Here is a 19,709-nt window from a genome sequence, read left to right on the forward strand (position 1 = left end):
ATGCAGTTCGCCTCACGCCTCTCCTCTCACACGCTGCTGGTTCCGGTCAGGCTCGCGGCCCATCCAGACTGGACAGTCGCTGTGCACTTGTTATTAACCCTCGTTAGGGTTTTCTGCTGTGGCCTCCCTCAGTACTGTCTCATCTTCCACATACTTAAAGCAAATGCGGTGGAAAAAAAAGTGAAATCCTTCTGGTGGGAGTGGGGCAGAAACACGGAGATTGTTACTAACATCACCATCAATGGTGCTGCACACAGGTTTGGTTGTTTCTTTTTTGAGAGGGTTTGAAATGCGTCCACAGAGATCAGCACATGCTTGTGCATAATAATTGTTATGATACTGATCATGGTAATGATGAGTGGTAGTGATGATGATATTAGTAATAGTACTGCCACCGATGGCTTGTTTTGCTGTACATGTGTATGTAGAGGGCTGTTGTTGAGAAGACATATTAAACATTGTTTTTGTAGGTTTGAGCAATACAGTCACCTTTCATTGCTACTGCTATGACCCATCTGTATACAGACAAGTTTTCTTATGCTATGTGTGAGGTAGAGAGTTATCACTCTGGATGTGAGGGTAGTAGTCATAGCAATCTGAAAAAAACATTTAATATTTCAGCTATATGATTTATACTGTATGAAACAAGACTGTAATCAAAATTGCATCATGCTGAGTGATTAAACTTCTTAGTTGTTTTCAGAACTAAGTTAGCTAGTCAGTAATTTTTAAATTATTACTATTAACAGTCACATTAAGTAGCTCATCAGTTGTATGTATGGTCAAGAGTAGCAACATTTGTACAAACAACAGAGATGGCCATATGAGACTTACATTTTACAATGCCGTGTTTTAAACTGTAAAATCTGATGTTTATTACCCCTTTACTACCTGTTCAGTATCTGTTTGCTGAAGAGGAGCTTTTTCCACCACAACTGTAAGAGTCTGAGATAAAGCACTCCTCACTGCAGAATTCAAGCAAGAATTAATTCAAATTTGTACTTTCAGTCTGAAAACTATAGTAAAAGAACACTTTAGAGAAAGTAGGTCAGTTAGACAAACACTATAGCTCGCATTATCACGGATGGCAAATTGTCAGCATTCAGATGTAGTGTGCGTTGCCCTCTAGAGGCTGATGTGTTAACTTGTGCAAGAGCTTAGAGAGATGCGTCTAGACACAGAGAATATGCAAGGCTGGGGCACAGTGCTCATGCCACAGGCTTTTGCTTGCACCATTTTTGTAAAAGTCATTACTGCATTTACAGTACATTAAGATCATGTGGCTAAAATCAAGTCCGTATAATCAACTGAAGTGCTCTGTCTCTCATGACATGCGTAATAGGTGTCTTGTCATGAAAGCTGTCTATTCCCCTGTGTGCCACCACTTGCCTTAATTCCTTTAGAACTATTACTTTGAAACTGAAAATATCACACTGTCACGGTGTTTCAAAACAGTTGGGCAATATTTGAAATTATTTGTTTCCTTGAAGCATTTTACCACAGCACTCCACATGTTGATCACTTTTGAGATTACTATTAATAGGGCTACAATACACTATCCTACTAAAAAAATCAGTAGAGAAACAAATTCAACATGTCCAGATGCCGAGAGAGGTGTTGTGAATACCCATATCAGGAGAAAGGCCATAAGTGATTTTCAATTAGTCTACTGCATTTGTCAGCACGTAAAGTCTGCCATTTCTTCCACAACACAAGCGCAAAAGGTGGTACAAGTGCACTGGTATTTGCAGTACACTAAGGTACACAACGCCTGCTTCAGGCAGTGCAAATATATGCTGCAACATAAGGATAACATATGCAGCATATGGTGGTTGTTCATTTTATTGTACTTTTATGACTTTATGAATTACTTGCCCGTGACATACAGCTAAAGCTGTGCTATGAGCAAAGTCAGCTTCTGTTTTCAAAGGAACCTACCTGACTGCAACCATACATGTTCTGAGAAGCACAAGTGGCTCTCTTCTTTTTTTTCTTTTTGATATCACCTCTTTGAGCACCTGATATGTTCTCTCCTTATTTTTGGTAGGATTTGTTTTTTTACAATATGTCCTTTTACAATATGTATTTATATACAGAAACAATAACAGCATTCAGTTCACCATCCATCCTGCAGACAAAACATAATTTAGATAATTTAAATTAATAAATTTTTATTCCAATTTATACTGATTTCTAAATACAGACACAATCAATGGTCCCAGATCAGCTACATAATTTTTGGTTCTGAGTGAATGATTGATGAATGAATGATTATACTTATAGTGAAGTGTTTAAAAATCACTCTGAAAGAGATCCCATGGCAGCTATTGTTATTGTTCAAGGTCATTTTTATAGTTATTATTTGTCTGCGTTAATTTGAGTGTGAGCAATTTTAGATGTTTTTTTTTTATCCTTGTAGTTATGGATATCATTTTTGTGCTTGGTAAGACCAAGACTGCACAGGCCAAGAGACCTGTTCACTTGTCTGTGAGAATGAAAATGGCAAGAACAGCTGACTGGCAGTGTGCGCCCTTCAAGGCAGACAACACAGACAATACAGATGGTGTGTAGAGCCGGGGTACGTGCGTGTGCATATGATTGTGCTTCTGCTCAAGTGTATGTGTGTACGTGTATGTGTGCATGTGTGCGTGTGTGTGTGCTGGTGTGTCTAACCAGCATGCGCTCCCCTCCTTGGGTGAATTCGGATCTCAGCGTGGGTGCAGGGAGTCTGATAGGAGAAGGCTTTGCGTAAATTGGTGGGTGTTTAAGGGAGCCGTGTGTGGATAAAGAGGCAGGTTGCTGGGGGGAGAGCTGTGTTAGGCAGGCTGACAGGCAGGGTGGTTATCTACTCCTGCCCCGCCTGCTGGGTGTGATAGATCCCAGAGGGTTGCTGCTGGTGGTGGTAATGTGTGTGTGTGGGGTTATTTTAGGACAGGCTCCACAGAGCTCTTCCTCACTGCACCATCTAGTGTGCCAGCGCTCACAATATATGGGGGGAGAAAAAGATGGGGGTAAATCTTTCCCAGCGGAGAAAAACAAACCCTACTACATGCATGAGCAGAGAGAAAAGCCTTGCCTGTCATGTCCCTAGAGGATTTTATCCCGTGTGTGTGTGTGTGTGTGCATCTTTGTGTGCAGCTCTCTTGCAAGCTCTCTCGCTCTCTAATTCACCCTCCCCTTTTTTCATTCGCTCTCTCTCTCTCTCTGCCTTTCTCTCTCTCTCTCACACACTCCCTCCCTTTCTCGCTCTCCCTCGCTCTCTTGCGCTCTCTCTCCTTGTGAGCGTGGTCTGGGCACGCTGCCAAGCGGAGTGTGTGTTTTTTGAATGAATACCTGATGAAGCTGATGAAGTGCGGTGTGGGCGGAGCTCCGGGAGGGGAGTACTGTGCAGAGCGCTGGCAGTCGAGTGGCCTTGCATAACACACGCTGGTGCGCTACACACGCAGGGCTTCATGTGAGCCAGAAGCAAAGGGGGGACTTCCTTATCGCCGGCCCATTGGAACAGCGTAAGCAGAGGGGCAGTGGGGGAGAGCAGATCCCAGAACCAGGAAAAGAGGGTGGATTTCCATTTCTAAATTTGGTCTAAAGAAAATTATCCGCACCGAGAGGAAAGAAGGCAAAGCTTTTTCTCAGGGACACGGAAGGCGCAGAGACCCAAGGAGGCTTTTAACATGCAATGCAAGCAGGGAGTCCTGAGAGAATGGTAAGCCTTTCCCAAACACGCCAGCACCAGGAAATGTTTTGTGTTGTTGTTGCTCTGCTGTGTTTTTCATGTAGTGTTTTCCATCCACTACCCCAAAGCACACGCTCGTTTTATGTCCCCTGGGGGCTGGAGCATCTACCGTCTTTTAACAAGGCTGGGGACTCCCGGAGAGAACACAATAAAAAAAAAAAAACGCAAGTCATGCAGCCTTGCTGCGGGTACTCTGTGTCCTCTCTCTCACTCTCCCTCTCTATCGCTCGCTGTCTCTTTCACGCGCTCATTCTTTCTCGTTTTTTCTCTCTCTCTCCCTTGCTGTTTCTCTCTCTCTCTTTTTTCTCGGCATTGTGGACTCTTTTAGAGAACAGTGATGCCGGAGTCTGTAGTCATTGTGAGGGCAGAGACAGTGGTGTTTGTGCAGGCTGTCTGGACAAGAACCTGGACCCGCCTCTTAAAGGGCCAGACGCTCCCTCTGAAGCACTGAGAGGACCAGATGCAAGCCTCTCTGGTTAAAATTAGAAGGCAGATAGTGTATCGTGCTGGGGAATTAGGCCTTTGTGGACGAGGAGTGTACAGGGGTATTAAGGCCGCTCTGCTCTGGCTGGTTTGTGTGAGGATTTCTTTGAAAGGGGGTTGTCTCATTCGCTAGCAGCGCTGTAATCTGGGGATTTATGGGTTGATAGTAAATTTTATAACCTTATGACAGCTTTCTGTCAGAGTTATCACATCTACATATTGATCTTGTTTTTTGAGATTTTGCTGTTGTGAGATTTGCTGCATTTGGTTTCTAGTTTTCTCCAAAGAATGGAGAATTGCAGGAGGGACTGGAGGAGAGCACTTTAAACATGCAGCAGACTGTGGGAACCGTGCAGTCCACAGTAATGGGGGTAATCTCCTGACTCCCTGACATCCCACCTGGATTATACAGGGGAGATAGGAGACACAGCAGGGCCCTGTCCCCATTCATATAGCACACTGTAAATGGTCCATTCATTGGCCTTCTTTAGGAAATTAATTAAAAAATAAAATAGAAAAACTTGGTCATGAAAACTCAATTCATATTCCATTGGATGTAAATAAATAATATAGTTATTGAAGTTCTGAATCCTATTCTGTAAAGGAAATTGCCCTCACACACATGTATGCGTATACCATATATTACACACATGCACATGCATATCACACAGACATCATGTAGAATTCATATATCATGTACATACATCCGCAGCGGTCATACTCAAAACAGGTAAATTAAAAGGCTGATGAAATGTGTTTCACCTGCAGTGATTCATGTGTGCATTGTGTGTGCATTTGTTTGTGTGTTCTTGTGTGCATATTGCGTGTGTGTGTTTGGATCTAACACTTGCACGGACACAGACTCCTCACACAAACACGCACAGACAGGCAGAATATCCGACATACGTAAGAATGGCATGCAAACACACAGTACCACGATAATCTCACAGAGGGCACGTGTTTATTTGTGTTATTTGAGGTATTACTATTGCTACTACTGCCGCTACTGTTGCTACTGCTTCACTGCTACTATTAATACTACTACTAGTAATATTGACACTGTACTTCAGTGGTAAACATGTTGTGCAGATTCTGGCGGTACAGGCTTGGTGGCTGGAAACTGGCAGGAGTAGTTTAAGGTTGTGTGCCTTATAACAGCACATATTCCTGTCATGGCCGTGTTTCTCACTACAGTGCTGTATTTCAAGAACAATTTAGTGTCTGTGCGGCTACTTGCCTAGCCCTCGAATGCATTTTTGTTGGTTGGGATAAGAGTGTCTGCCGAATGACTAAGTATGAATGTAGTCGTACTGCTGTAGGACCGTGCAGGGCGCATGCAGTGTTGATTGTGTGCTGTGTCAGGTCTGTGTTGTAGTTGTGGAAAAAGAGAGCGGAGGGGGATTGAGTTGGTGTGGCTCGAGGATTTCTCCCTGTTGCGTGTGGGTGCTTGGGTGTGTGTGTGTGTGTGTGTGTTGCAGGGTGTTCCCAGAGTCTGCTGCTGCTGCAGGCATTGCCCAATGTGGGTCACTCTATCTCTCTCTCTCTGCCTGTCGCTTTCTCCCTCTCTCTCTCTCTCTCTCTCTCTCTCTCTCTCTCTCTCTCTCTCTCTCTCTTGTCTGGTTGAGTCAGTGCCCCACCTTTGTTCCTGTGGTTTAATCCGTCAGGATGAGCGATTAGTGAGGGAAAGCTTAGGCTCTGCTGTATCCTGAGATGGGGCAGGCACAGGGGGCGGGGCACAAATTCCGTCTGTGTGCGTGTGTGTGGGTGTGCCATGATTTTTCCTTGGCTCTACTGTAGTGAAGTACAACCAACACATTAGCATGTGATGATCCAGTGTTCTCAAGTAACACGCTTTGAGAGACATGCAATTACCCATACACAGAGTAATATCCAGCACCAAACTCGTCGTAATCTACAGAGTGCAGGCCTGTATTTCAGAAAGAATTATCTTGGAACCTTTGCCGTAAATAAATTGTCTGTAACTTTTACCTACGTTAAGTTTAATTGTGGGAATGCCTGCTTTTGTTGTCAGACTTTATTGTTAAAGTTCGTGTAGCTTTAATCTTGACAGTAAAAGCCTATCATTTTTAAAATAGTTTTTGTTGTTATCAGATTGACCTGTTGTTCATAGTACTTACTAAGACTGCAGACGCATGTATTTGTTTAACCTTGATCCAAACTTTGAATTGTGCCTTTTTGGCAGCAGCTGAACAACCCTCATTCACTCTCTAACTGTCTGACCAAATGACTGACTGACTGACTGACCGACCCCTTTATTTTGACAAAGTACAAAATAAGGGAGCCATCAAAGTCCTACCCCCTGAATAGAGCCTGAATAGATTCTTGCTTGTGACATCAATTACATTATTATTTAACCCAGGTCATAGCTGGGGAGCCTCTCATTGTAATGTTGTGTTAAGGATTCCCAGACTAGTCTACACTTGCTTAGCCATGCTTGTTGGCATGGCACCTCTTGTTTAAGGTTTAGAGTTATATTATGGCTGCTACGTCTACATTAAACTTCATAGACTGACACCTAATAACATCCCAGGTGTGGAAAGTAATATAGGAAGACATTGATGGCGCTGTGTCTGGCCCTAGAGTTCATACAGTGTGCCTTTCTTCACCGTTGACCGTGGTGGTGGTGGTCATGAAAAAGTAAAATGTTGTACTCTGAACAAGGATTCTACGGGCCTGATTCAAGTAGTCAGAAATACTTTCATGAATTTGATGGATTAAACTTTAAATGGATGCAACAAAGAATGCATTCAAATTTAGGTATTGTGATTGGAACAGCCAATGCTGGCTGTAAAGATTAATGCTATATTCTGTTATTCATGTCTGCCAGCTTGTTATAAAAAAACCTAATTGAAAGAGCTCATCTAACCAAATACTGTAATGAGTAATGATTGTTTCTTTCTTCTCACTGAAAGCGTCCTTTGTGTAGAATTCATGTCGTTGTGTCTGCGAATGTTAACGATAACTCTGGAGACTGCCTCCAGCTAATTAGCATGCTCCGATGACTGTGAGCACTGCAGACTGAACTCTGAATGAACGAGAGGGGGAGAGAGAGCGAAAGAGAGGGGAGAAGAAGAGATAGAAAGCGAGAGAGAGTCACACACATACAAGCGGAGCCCCCATCTGCTGCCGTTGGCTTGTTGACACAGTACTTCTCAGTTACCCAGTGTCTAACTGTGTAATTTTCATTTACAATGGCGATGACCTACAGTGTGAAGCAGAAATAAATAACTCATCTCAGCGCTCATTGAAGCTGGCCTTGAGGCCGCCATCACACTGGCCCATGGTGTTCAAGCCCCATTTCCTCCTGCAAACACAAGAATGGTGCTGGTTTCTGCAGCTTTGAACAGCCACTGTAGCACAGCGTAGACACACGGGAGAAGCAGCTTTATTTGCAGGGTCTGCCTTTTGGTGTCATTGTTCCTGTTAATGTTCCGAGGGCTTACACACAGGCATAAATGCAGTGTCAGGCTGTCAGGGAGGTTAATTTTGTAGCTCCGCTCTGCTATCCAGCCCTCGTGATTATGTAACACGCAGGTAGTGGTTCTCACAGCAGAAACAAGCTCGTCTGCATTTTTCTGCAAGAGACATTTTCCCCCGAGTCATGGCCAGCTGTAGAGCCAAACTTTCACAGTGCTGCAAAGTGGAAGAACCACATGAAAACAGGAGCCTGTCTATGGCCCTGCCCCAGCGTGAGCCCCACAGCCCTCCCTGCTGTGGAACAGAGAGGAGATAAGACCCAAGGCAGATAAGGGCCCCATAACTTGCCCCAGAGCCGTATCACTTTTTAACACCGAGCTGAGTTAGGTCTTTCTGACGCTGTGACACATTTTTAAAACATCCATCTATTTATAAATGCAAAATAACGCTCCCACATATGTGGGATAGAGCAGACCTGCTCTCTGAATACACCATAGTGGTATTTACCAAACAAGCAACAGCACGGCACAACAGTTATCCGAACTGGGAGTTTATTGAGGCGAAGACTTCCTGCACAGTGCTATTGCTGCGCTGTACTTCTTTACTGACTCCCTCGGGATTTTGGTCTGTCACCTCACAGAGGTGCAATGTGGTTGGCACGTCTCATTCTAGAACTTCCATTGTTTTACCCAAACCCTGCCCGGAACGTGTGATAGAGTAATGTGAAATATCCGAGTGCATGCCTCACTCCTGAATCAGCTTAGAGTAGCTCAAGGTCCACAGCTTTTCCACAAGCACTTCAGCGCGTGCATTTTCTATGCTCGTAAGTCATGTCAGAATTTTCGGCTTAGTGACTGGGAGACAGGGAGGGAAGTGGGTTATGCTAAAACAGTGTAGGCTGCCAAGCAGTCATTAGGTCATGTTGCAAACATCTTACACACATTCAGCAATTACAATGTATTTATGTACGCAGTAGTCTATGTCTTCTTTTATGGATTACAAGATTGCTACAAAATTATGTAACTGAAAGCAAGGAAGTAAAATATTTAGTGAAATAACTCTATGTGGAATCCGAAGCCTAATCAGCAAGTACAAAGAATATACATGTTCAGATATAGTGTGATATACATGCATATATGTATGACAAGCAATGAATTTATTTCAGAAATGGCAGAAGGTTCAGGGGTTGTCCAGCCATCAATAGAATGAAGGTCATGGCTGACTTCAGGATTGTGCAAGAAATATTCTGTTAAGAGTATGGGAACAGGACTGCAGAGCTGAAAACAGTGGTAGCTTCCTTATGCATTAGGTTATAAACTTGCAAAAAGTCAAAGATTATTTAAATTGTTTAAAGCTTTTATTCACCTTTGTTAAAAATTATTTAAGACACCCTTATATATACTGTAGCAGCTGACATATACATTCCTACACACAGCTGGATATTCACTGAATCTATTTAAGTTGAGTACCAGGTTCAAGGGTCCAAAAGTTATGCCACAACTGGGAACCATTTTAAGACCAGTTTCCTAGTCACCACACTAGCCTGCAGTGCTCCTGAGGACCATGGCATAATGCTCCGTCTGGGATAGCACCTCTCGTCCATGTTACATTGCCTGTGTAGAATGAGCGTAGAGCTGAGAACAGATCTGATGGTGCATTATTAATGAAGCTAATGCTGAGAGGCCACAGTGTGCTGTCCCTCTCTCCCTCCCGCTCTGTTTCTCACAAGCGTGCATGCGCGCACACACACACACACACACACACACACACACACACACACACACACACACACACACACACACACAAAAGAGGTCTCCTCTCAAACTCTTAAGTGCTATGCTTACAACCATAAGTAATGAATGCTTGTTGTACCATTGACCTTATGAAAACAGCAAAAAGCAGTCCTGTTAAACTGTACCCCTCCTTCGTCTGCAGGTCTGATGTCACATGACTGAGATGATTTGGACCACCCCTCTTCTTGTCTCCTGTTGTCACCTTTGTTGGGAGCAGTGGCATATGTGTGTGTGTCCTTTGCTCCACAGATTTTTGCTGCAGCTGAGGGCGCCTGTACTCAAAGGGAGATGATTCCTCATGAAGTCTGCGGCTCACCCTCTGACATCAGACGAGACTCCCCAGGCTTTAGACTGAGACCCGCACCAGTCAGACGCTGAGGACAGAGGACTGAGCAGCGAGCAAGTTCACCTTGAGAGTGAACAGGCAGGAGAACCACCTTACAGAGATAACGGCAACCAGAGAGAGAGAGGGAGAGAGACAGAGGAAGAAAAAAAAAACAAGGGAGAGAACGAAAGAGGGGAGGATTGTCTGCAAAGAAAAAAGCAACATGAAGTCCAATCAGGAGCGAAGTAATGAGTGTCTGCCTCCGAAGAAGCGTGAGATTCTGGCGCTGGAGGAGAAGGCTGTGGTGGTGGCGTCTGCCAGTGAGAGCCAGAGAGGGGAGAATCTGGCGTGGCTTGCCAGTGTGGCCAGCGGGCAGAGCTCTGGGCAGCACATCAGTAGCGACAACAACAATCCCCCGCACAAGCCCCTCTCCTCAACAGCTGAATACCCTTCCTCTTCCTCCTCCTCCTCTTCTTCTCTGCCCAGAGTGGCAATGTCAGGGTCAGCACTGACACCTCTCCCTGCGGTCTACTCTTCGCCCCTCTCCCAGCCTGCCGGGACCATCCAATACACCCAGTTGCCACCCAATGTGCAGTTCATCAGCCCTGCCTATGGTGGGCCCTACACTGGCTACATCTCGTCTCAGCTCATCTCCCCCACGGCCACCTCCGCCCCCACCCCCGCACAGCGCCCCCGCCTGGAAGCCTATGGTGCCGCTGTAGTTTCGCCGGCCCCCAAAGGGGACCAGCGTCACCTGCTGGGCACCCCTCCGCCGCCCCCTTCTGCCCATCCTGCCGGCCAGTACGTCCAGATGGCTGGCTCTCCGCTGAGCGTGACGGCTGGGACAGTATCTTCGCCCGGTACCCACCTGCCCCTGCACCCCACAGTCCTCCCCCACACCCTGACCCTTGCCCCCTCACAAGTGGTTGTCCAGTACACTGATGGACTGGCAACCAAGAAAGAGGAGGGGCGGACGAGAGAGCTGCTGAATGGGGAGGTGGACAAGGGGCGGCGCTATGGGCTGCTGCTCGAAGCTAACCTGGTCAAGCAGAGCGGGGCAGCCAAGGTGGGGTCCGGCCAGCCGCAGCAGCACTACGAGGCTCGGCACGTGGTGATCCCCGCTGACTACGCGCAGGAAACCTCAGGACTTCAAACCTCTCTTATGCTGGTGCCCAACAGCCATGCTAACAGCAGCGGCATGGAGACAGACACTGGCCTCGACAAGCCCCCATCCTCCACAGCCCATGGCGAGAGGGCAGGGCTGGGCCTGGACAAGCCTGTCCCCAACAGGGCCTCGTCCTTCACCTTCCCCTCCTCCTCCTCGTCTTCTTCTGAGACGCTGAAGACACCAGTTACCACGCTATCCCCCCACACTGTTATACAGACCACTCCCAGTGCCACTGAGCAGATCTCCATGGGCGTCCCTGCCGCCAGCTTCTACCCTGCCTCCCAGCCACCCATCATCGGCTACATCGCGAGTGGTGGGCAGCAGCAGCAGCAGACCGTCAGTTACCACGCCACCCTGCCCCAGCACCTGCTCATTCCGAGCGGCCAGCCCCTGCTCATTCCGGTCAGTGGTGGCGGGGGTGGGGGGGAGCAGGAACCCCCCCACCCCATGGCCACCGCCCCCCAGCAGCTCGCGACGGCCGCCCCTCACGCCTATGTCGCCACGCCACTCCCCAAGTGTGAGCTGGTGGGGGTGGGTGAGCAGCAGGCCTCGAGCCCCTTCCCCGCCGCGCCCATTGCCCCCGGCAACCTGGTGCAGGCGCAGCTCCAGCTGCCCGCGCCCGCAGCCCCCACCCCCGCGCCCTCACTGCCCCCCTACTTCATGAAGGGCTCCATCATCCAGCTGGCGGACGGGGAGCTGAAACGTGTGGAGGACCTGAGGACTGAGGACTTCATCCAGAGCGCCGAGATCAGCGGCGAGCTGAAGATCGACTCCAGCACCGTGGAGCGCATTGACGGCAGCCCCGCGCCCAACTCTGCCATCATCCAGTTCGCCGTTGGGGAGCACAGAGTGCAGGTGAGCCAACCATTCTGGTGAGGAAGCTGTGGGCTCGCCGCCATTGAGTAAGAGTCACCAAAACTTTACAGCGCTATAGAGCTTTAGAAGATAGTTATGACGAAGCAATGAGTTTATACCCCAGTCCACATGGAAGAGCAGTCTGGCAAAGAGGAATAAGTGAGCTATAGAATGAAAGCCGATATACAGATACCGACTAGCTAGCTTATTTCAGCGGAATACAGTCTCTTTCAAAAGCACAGTTCCTTGTGACATTGTGGACATACAGCATTGAGTCTTAGCTTGCATGTCCACAGTTGGTTTCATTTTTTTAGAGATACCATAGATGTTATGAGCCCCATCAAATCAGAACCCTATCAGAGTCCTTTTTGTGTTTCACACAATCTTTGTGTTGGAAGATGTTGATCTGTGTGAAGGCTCTGAGGTTGCAGACAATGCACAAACCAGTTTGAAACCAGTCCAGTCATCTTCAAGAAATTATTAGCAATGAGATTTGTAATTTAGTTACAGGCTTGTTTCTCTGCATCGCTTCGGTTGTCAGTGTGGTTCCACCTTTGCAAACATGAACAGGCAGCTGAGAAAATTATAAAAGGATTGATCTTCCTTGTCAATAAAAGGATCTAGGACTTCACAGGTCTGAAGACCTAATCGAAGTTCTCATAACAGACTCATGTACTTGAATTGAGATGAATGTGTGCCAGCTTCCTGTGTGATGTGGTCCCCTTATCCCCCTGACCCCCTGCTTTTCTCTCACCCTCCTCAGGTGAGCGTGGAGGTGCTGGTGGAGTACCCCTTCTTTGTTTTTGGGCAGGGCTGGTCTTCCTGCTGCCCAGACAGGACCACCCAGCTGTTTGAGCTCTCGTGCGCCAAGCTGTCAGTGGGTGACGTCTGCATTTCCCTCACCCTCAAGAACCTGAAGAATGGCTCTCTGAGGAAGAGCCAATCTCAGGCGCCCGGGATAGGGGCCAGCCCCGCCCTCCTGCTCAAGCCCCCCAAGACAGAAGGGTCGCACAGGGACAGGGGGGGCCACCACAGGGAGCAGGAAAACGGCATAGGGCAGTGGGTGGGAGGGGCAGGAGGCGGGGCAGGAGGTCCCGTCTCTGAAAACGGGGAACTGAAGTCTGGGGAAAAGACCCGATTGGTCTTGCCCCCCAAGACGGAGTCCGGAGGCGCTGACCGACCTGCAGGCCGCAAGAGGAGGTGGTCAGCCCCGGAAGGACGACAAGCGGAGAAGTCAGATGAGGGGCCCTCCCCGACCCTGCCCAAAACCACATTTATCTCTCAGGAGGTTAAGATCTGCATCGAAGGCAGGTCAAACATAGGCAAGTGAAGGTTCACAAGACTTTTAACCAATGGGGAAAGAAAGCAAACCTGATTCAGTTACCTTCATGATGTTTCTATTTCTTTTTTTGTTTTCCTTATCCAGATTACTGTACTGTAGGCTAAACTGACCCAATACATTTTATCATTTTTATTTTAGGTCCGTGTAGTACGTACACGTAAAGTTTTGCTGTTGTTATCATTCGATATTGCACAGTCAAATTGAAAAAGTTATTTTTCCCACAACTCTCAGTCAAGTGGGTTTGGAGGACAGCTATATTTCAAGCATATATACATTCGCATAGGGTTTGAGCAATTCTTGAATCTATTGTTCAGCTGGTGTCCTGTTGAAATCCTTGTCATGCGATTCCGGTCCCCTCAAAAGGATGACATGGGGACGGTAAGTGTAGCACGTCCTTCCGGGTCGCGGGAGAACGCGGGACGTAGGCAGCCACACGTTCCAGTAGAGAGCGTCACTGAGAGATGACAGTAGAGATTGTGTAATGTTACCGGCGTGGTCACACATTGGGCTCGGCCGGGTGACCCTTGCTCACACGAAGCGCGGGACATTCCCCGGCCCCTTGCGGTGTGACCGCGCGGCTACTGCCCCACAGGCAGCAGGCGGGGGGCAGAGACAGCAGCCGTGCTCTGAGGCCACGGAGCCCTGAGCATCAGCACTTTACCTATCGCATCGGGCAGGGTGGTGGAATCACTCCCACTGACGCCCCCCCCCCCCCTTCTCCCAGGCCACGGGGCCGTTTCCGTGGCAGCGGGGCTGCGGGTGGGAGTGACATGATGCCACCCCCTCATGCATTCTATCGCATTGTTTTTTTCTTTTACAGTTTGTGCGTTATTATTTTCTTTGTTGATTTTTTTAGTCTTATAGATAGCAATTACCTATTTATGGGGCCCCGTTTCACATTTACTGTGTAGAGAGACAGTCATTGCCTCTGGTACTGCTTGTGTCTCAAAGAGGTGTCATCGCCGACTGAGGGGTGTGCACTCTCACTCTGACCCATTAGTTGCAGACTGCAGGCAGTGATGGGAGAGTAAGGCTTCATTAATCCCATAATGGGTGGAGCCATCATTCGCTGTCAGTGTTTGACTTGTAGGAATAATTCAAGAGACTTTACTTTCCATGGCAAGACGCTATGATAGTTCAGTTAAGTGAGTCACTGTATCACTTCGCCCCATTTTGGAAAATTGGGAAGCCTCACTCTCCCATCATTCATTGCAGGAGTGCACTACCATTGCACCAGATTCATTAGAATGGCAAGACTTACTTCATTGTGGGTGGCACACAAAGGCATAAAGTTAAGGAGCAACTGTGGGTAGCTCTGTGAGAAATAATCAGTGCTTACCCTAACAATTGTTATTGACACATATATCCAGTTGGAGCTGGAGCAAAGTTTTATTTGGAAAAGTCAATAAATGTTTGAAATTGAACTACAGGGAAATTGATCAGTCAGGGCTCATTTACCAAGGTCTGGCATGTCCAACCATACATTTTCCCTGGATTTTATGCTCTGAAAGAACCAACCTTGGTAGCATCTTTGATGGTCTCAGAATCCACTACACTCTGATGTGTGTCTGTGTCACTGCAGGCAGCCCCAAAGATGGAATCGAAAGATTAATTAAAGGGAAGCAGTTCTGATCTTAGAGTGGAGAATCTGTGCACACCACTATATTTACATTATCTTTGATATGAAACTGAGGCTCTACCTGCAAGAGGATACCGTCATATTTTACCATTCAAAGCACATTTCATTATATATATCCACATTATGTGGCTGTGAACGTTCAACCCAAGGCACAGATTTTCTACATTTCCAGATTTCTCCTAGACTGTTGTTGTTGAAATTACAGATGGCAAAACATATGAATTGTTTTACACTGCCACTCACTGGCAGAGAGATGTGTCTCTCTGTAGCACAAGGGTTTTGTTGTTTGTCCCCCACTCCAACGGCTGGACATTTCGTAGACTCCTTCCCTCAGAGAGTTCGAAGATTAAAGGAGGAACAAAGCAATTCCTTTGGTTTAGAAACTTGCCTTTAGGGCCAGACCCGTAAGTCTGCTCCTACACACCTCAATGGCAGACATATTTAAAAAGTTTGTGGAATCTCTGTTTTCTGTGCAGACTGTTCTCTCTTCGTCTTTGCCAGCAGCCCAAGAGTGGGACGTGTAATCATAGTATGCTGGTAGGGAGGGACATGAAAAAGCAAGAATGCTGAAGTGTCAAATATATTCTGATGGTGTAGGATTTATCTCCTGCGATTGGTCCAGAAACTGAATTTCTGGGGGGTGCATGAGCCGTGGAATTTGGACCAACTATGTGAGATACACAAGACGTTCATTATATCCCAGTTGTAAATGAGAGAGAGCCCTTGAGTGACACCGCCCTATTAACAGTTTCCCATACTTCCAGACAATCAATCCAGTCAGATGATGTCACCTAGCAGCAGTGGTCATCCCTGGGGATGATTAGGGTTTTTTTTCCTTGATTTTTTACAAATATGCTACAACACAGTGGGGTGTGCTTTTATCTCTAGTAATACCACTCTTTTCATGTTGGTAGTGAGTGTTGCTTCTTATTTTGCCTGCCTTTTTGAACATGTTGTTGTAATCTTTTCAGTGTCTTTGGGATACCTGACAGGAAGGCATACTGTTATGATTATCCTCACTTGGATGTGCAGTAGGTAGTGATTGGGTGGGTACTGAACTGAGTGCACACACTGGGTTTGTGATCATGACCACAGGGAGGAATGAGAATTAAGCACAGTTGTCATTCCTAAATACCTAGCACCACCTTAACCTCTTATCACAGAGAAGACAAAGCAAAAGCAGGTGGCTGTCTATCAGCACCTGCATGCTGACAGATTATTATTATTATTATTATTGTTATTATTATTAGCTCATGTTGTTATTACTAATCAGTTAATTTCCCTTTTCCTGTCTCAATATTCAGTAAGTACTGTATGTCAGTTCTCAGAGTGTGAGAGAGAATACCATGGAAGCTGCTTGGATTGATGGCTGCTGTTTGCTGAAAGGATGGTGGAGGAGTTGTCTGTGCTTTAAATGGGATGAAGGTGACAGATGCAGGACACAGTTGACTGCTTGGAGCCACATTCATCACAAAGAGGGGGTGCTTTTGAGCACACACATGGGTGTGGTCATTACCGTTAGCAGAACTTTTAGTTCTGGCTTTAGACTGGCTTTTGTAGTGATTGTGGCTGTGAGGAAGATCCAATTGTCAGTAAAGCCTTAGGGTTGATTTGGGAACTATGTGAGAAGGCAAGTTTCTGAGATGGAAACCTCAAGATTGATTCAAATTGGTCTTTTATTGGCGTTCAAGGTTCTGACCACAAAATCTGAGGAATGACTGTCATCTACATGTATGTATTTTCATAGGTATGTATGTATGTATGTTTGTATGTATATATGTGTATGTGTGCAGACTTACACCTACACATATGTATTTATGATGCATGCATGATTTGGGCATGCATATTGGTTTCTGCAGTATGCATGCACACATGCATGTGGAAGTGTACACACTCATACACACACTTTTTCCACACAACACTGAAATGACCTACCTGTGTTGGAGTGTTTTCAGTGTTATGTACTGTAGTGTGTGCATATATGTGTAGTATACTCACACTCTGTACATAAGTGACATGATCCAGTGTTTTTTGTTTAACGTTATACTTAAAGGATTTTGCAATTTGCACAGCTGGAGAGTTAGAATTTTTGTTTGTTTTTTTTTTCACTGCTTTTGGGTGCAAGGGAAGCTGGAAATCCATTTACTGAAATGTAGCAATGACCAGTACTTAACAATGCCAAGCCCCACATGCAGGCCCAGCGCATGGACTTTCTCTCCTCTTAGTGCCCCAGAGTATACTTTACTTGCTGTTGGTGTGAAATTTTTACTTGTGTTAAGCAGGAATCAGAAGAGGCACTCATGTATACATGTCTGGCTCTCTGATTGGGCTGTGAGGTCTGTCGGTCAAGCGAGAGGCTTGTTTGCTTGTGGTAGGAGGGCCATGTTGGCAGTAATACAAGGGATGGGTATTGTTGAGTATGCAGATGCATATTTATAAATGTTTTATTTTTGTAATGAAACAGGGTTTATTAACATAACATGCCGGTGCATTTTTGTTCATTTTGCCCTTGAGAGATTGATGTGAGGGGGATGGGGGAGGCTCTGATATGATTGAGCAGTTCTCTTCCACTCTGTAAGAGTGAGAAGTGAAGAGCATCAGATCAGTTTTTTTTTTAAAATGTTGGTCCTGTAAAGCTGTAGCCTGAGCTGAGCTGAGATCAGATCGTAAAGGTCAGAACGTAAACCATGTTAGTTCTCAGCAGCAGAATCAGCAACCTTGCTGTTAGCATGTGACACATTCAGGGAACACTTAACTGAGAGGATTGCGGGGTTTTATTTGTTTAGGGTTTTATTCATTTGAGGAAAGGAAAGCGTTGTCAATGGCGACCTGCAGCGTCAGACATCGATTTCAGCAGCAGAGTGAGAAATACACAGGGACTCTTGTTCTCTTCCTCAGCGAACTCATTGAAAACAAAGAGCCTCCCTCATTTGAAACCTTTCATCAGACAGAAACATAGACAGTGTTCAGGTTTTCACCTGTTTAGTTTGATTATTTTAGTTGATTTCCAGTTGCAAGGCCTACCGTTAGAAACTTCAGGGAGATTAAAAAAAAAAAACACAACACAAATATGCAGTGACAGCCTCACTTAAGATACTGTTGTAACGGGGCATGCAGCTCTCCCCCCACACAAGCTGCCCCAAGTACCACTTCTTAACCAGCTTCTGGTCATGGTAACCGTGTGTAACCAGCCTGATTTACTTTGACCCAGGACACTCACTAACAGGCCACTTTTGTTTACTTGTGTTGACCATGACAAGATCTGGTAGGGTCTGGAGCTGTCCCATCCTTCAGCCCGCTCCTCAGCACTCTGGTAGCAGTCAGCCTCTCAGTTTAGCTACACCTCTGGCTGGGCCGTAACCATAACAGCAGTGTTTGGTGGCTGGAGGGAGGTGTTATGAAGCGGGGGGGGGGTGTTATTTGTGGCCGTCTCATACAGTAGCTGGCCAAGGCTTGAGTGACACTGAGATGCAGGACAGAGCAGATCGCTGATATTGTGCCAGTGCAGGTTTTAACAGCTGATTGGATGTGCAGTAATATGACGCTATTCAATAAAGCAGCATTTAGTATTTTATTCTTCCTCTATTAGTCTGCTCAAGTTCCAACAGCGGAATACTTTTGAAAAGGAAATCTGGGATAGTAAGACTGTCTCTATTGTGGCATCAGGTCAACCCTTTGGTTTTGTTTGTAGTATGTGCAATACCCATCTTTTTTTCCCATTGTGCCAACTCAGAGTGGCAAGTGTAGCATCATTATCCACTGTTTTTTTCCTTCCACATTATTTGTTGCCTTCTCCTTTTTTGTATTTTATTTCTCCCTTGTTTCCTTTTGGAGATGCTTCATTTTACAGTCCACAGAACAAGCTCTTGCTCAAGCTGGAGACTATGCAGACAGGGAGTGAACTTTGTCTGGTTAGACATGTGCCTCTTTATCATGTCCAGCTCGTAATACATCCGAAGGACACTACATCCCATCTTAAAATGAACTTGCAACATGACTTTCTGTCCATTGTAAGTTCTAGATAATGTCTTTATAAGTCTTTGTAAGTCATCTCGACAGGCTTTTCCAATTTGATACTTTTTTAAAAAGGAAAGAAAGTAGAGAGAAAGAAAAAGACACTTTGTTCCTGGCAAGAGCTGAAATTATTATTATTATTTATTTTTTTTTATCTGGGACAATGCCATAGGGAGTTGGCACATGATGTCACCTGCCAAGGTGCATGTTCGGCAACGCTGGTCTCCCTGTGAAGAGGCTAGCAGCATGGTAGATGCCAGGAGGCAGACAGTAGAGTCTCTCCTGTTGACTGTGGTGTTTGGTCCCTTCTGTTATCCCTTTATGATTTAGCACCTTTGCATGCTCTCCTCGTTATCGTAGTCCATAAGTTGTATGTCACATGACAGAGGCAGTTGAAAGTGACACCATCCCTCACTCCCCACTGAAGGCCAAAAAGATTTCATAGCTCTTACTCAGGGAAGGGGTTGGTGTGTGTGTGCATATGTGTGTGTGTGCGTGTGTGTGCGCGCGCGTGTGTGTGTGTATGTGTGTGTGCATGCATGCAAGGATGTGGTACATGGGTGTGACCAGAAGCAGCACTTTTAAGGCCCGGGAGCAGAGGTGTTCCTCTTAATCCTTCATATAAAAGACAACAAAAAAACAACAAATTTGGATTATCTCAATTTTTAACCAAGCTTTGATCTGGTTATTAGTTGTTAAGACTTATCCCGGACAGGAGACCTCAAGCAAAGTGTTGAGCATTTTGGCAATGAGCAGATTCCCTCCTGGGAGAGTCTGTCTCCACCTCTGCGGTGCTTGTAGTGAGCATCCTATGTCACTGCAATAATTTGTTGAAAACCCCAGAACCTGGTAGTATTTGTTGACGACCCTCGTGAATTGTGATGTTGTGATGGTAGTGAGAGAATGACAAAAAATAACC

At 46.1% G+C, this 19,709-nt stretch overlaps 1 protein-coding gene across 3 annotated transcripts in view; it reads left to right on the forward strand.

Annotated features, from left to right (window-relative positions):
- LOC118784855 (ataxin-1-like) overlaps window positions 1–15,938 on the forward strand; it is a 65,830-nt gene extending 49,892 nt beyond the window's left edge. Inside the window, exons 1-3 of one of the 3 annotated variants that reach the window (XM_036539306.1) lie at window positions 3,409–3,703; window positions 9,590–11,795; window positions 12,559–15,938. In XM_036539306.1, coding sequence (XP_036395199.1) covers window positions 9,996–11,795; window positions 12,559–13,125 — 2,367 coding nt within the window. In that variant the 5' untranslated portion in view covers window positions 3,409–3,703; window positions 9,590–9,995 and the 3' untranslated portion in view covers window positions 13,126–15,938. Of the gene's footprint in view, window positions 1–3,408; window positions 3,704–9,589; window positions 11,796–12,558 lie in introns of those variants that run through there. The other 2 variants (XM_036539305.1, XM_036539304.1) reach the window with 2 other exon arrangements.
- Window positions 15,939–19,709: the final 3,771 nt, after the last annotated feature.

This window comes from Megalops cyprinoides, chromosome 10 (genome assembly GCF_013368585.1).
Source record: "Megalops cyprinoides isolate fMegCyp1 chromosome 10, fMegCyp1.pri, whole genome shotgun sequence".
Taxonomy (NCBI): Eukaryota; Metazoa; Chordata; class Actinopteri; order Elopiformes; family Megalopidae; genus Megalops; species Megalops cyprinoides.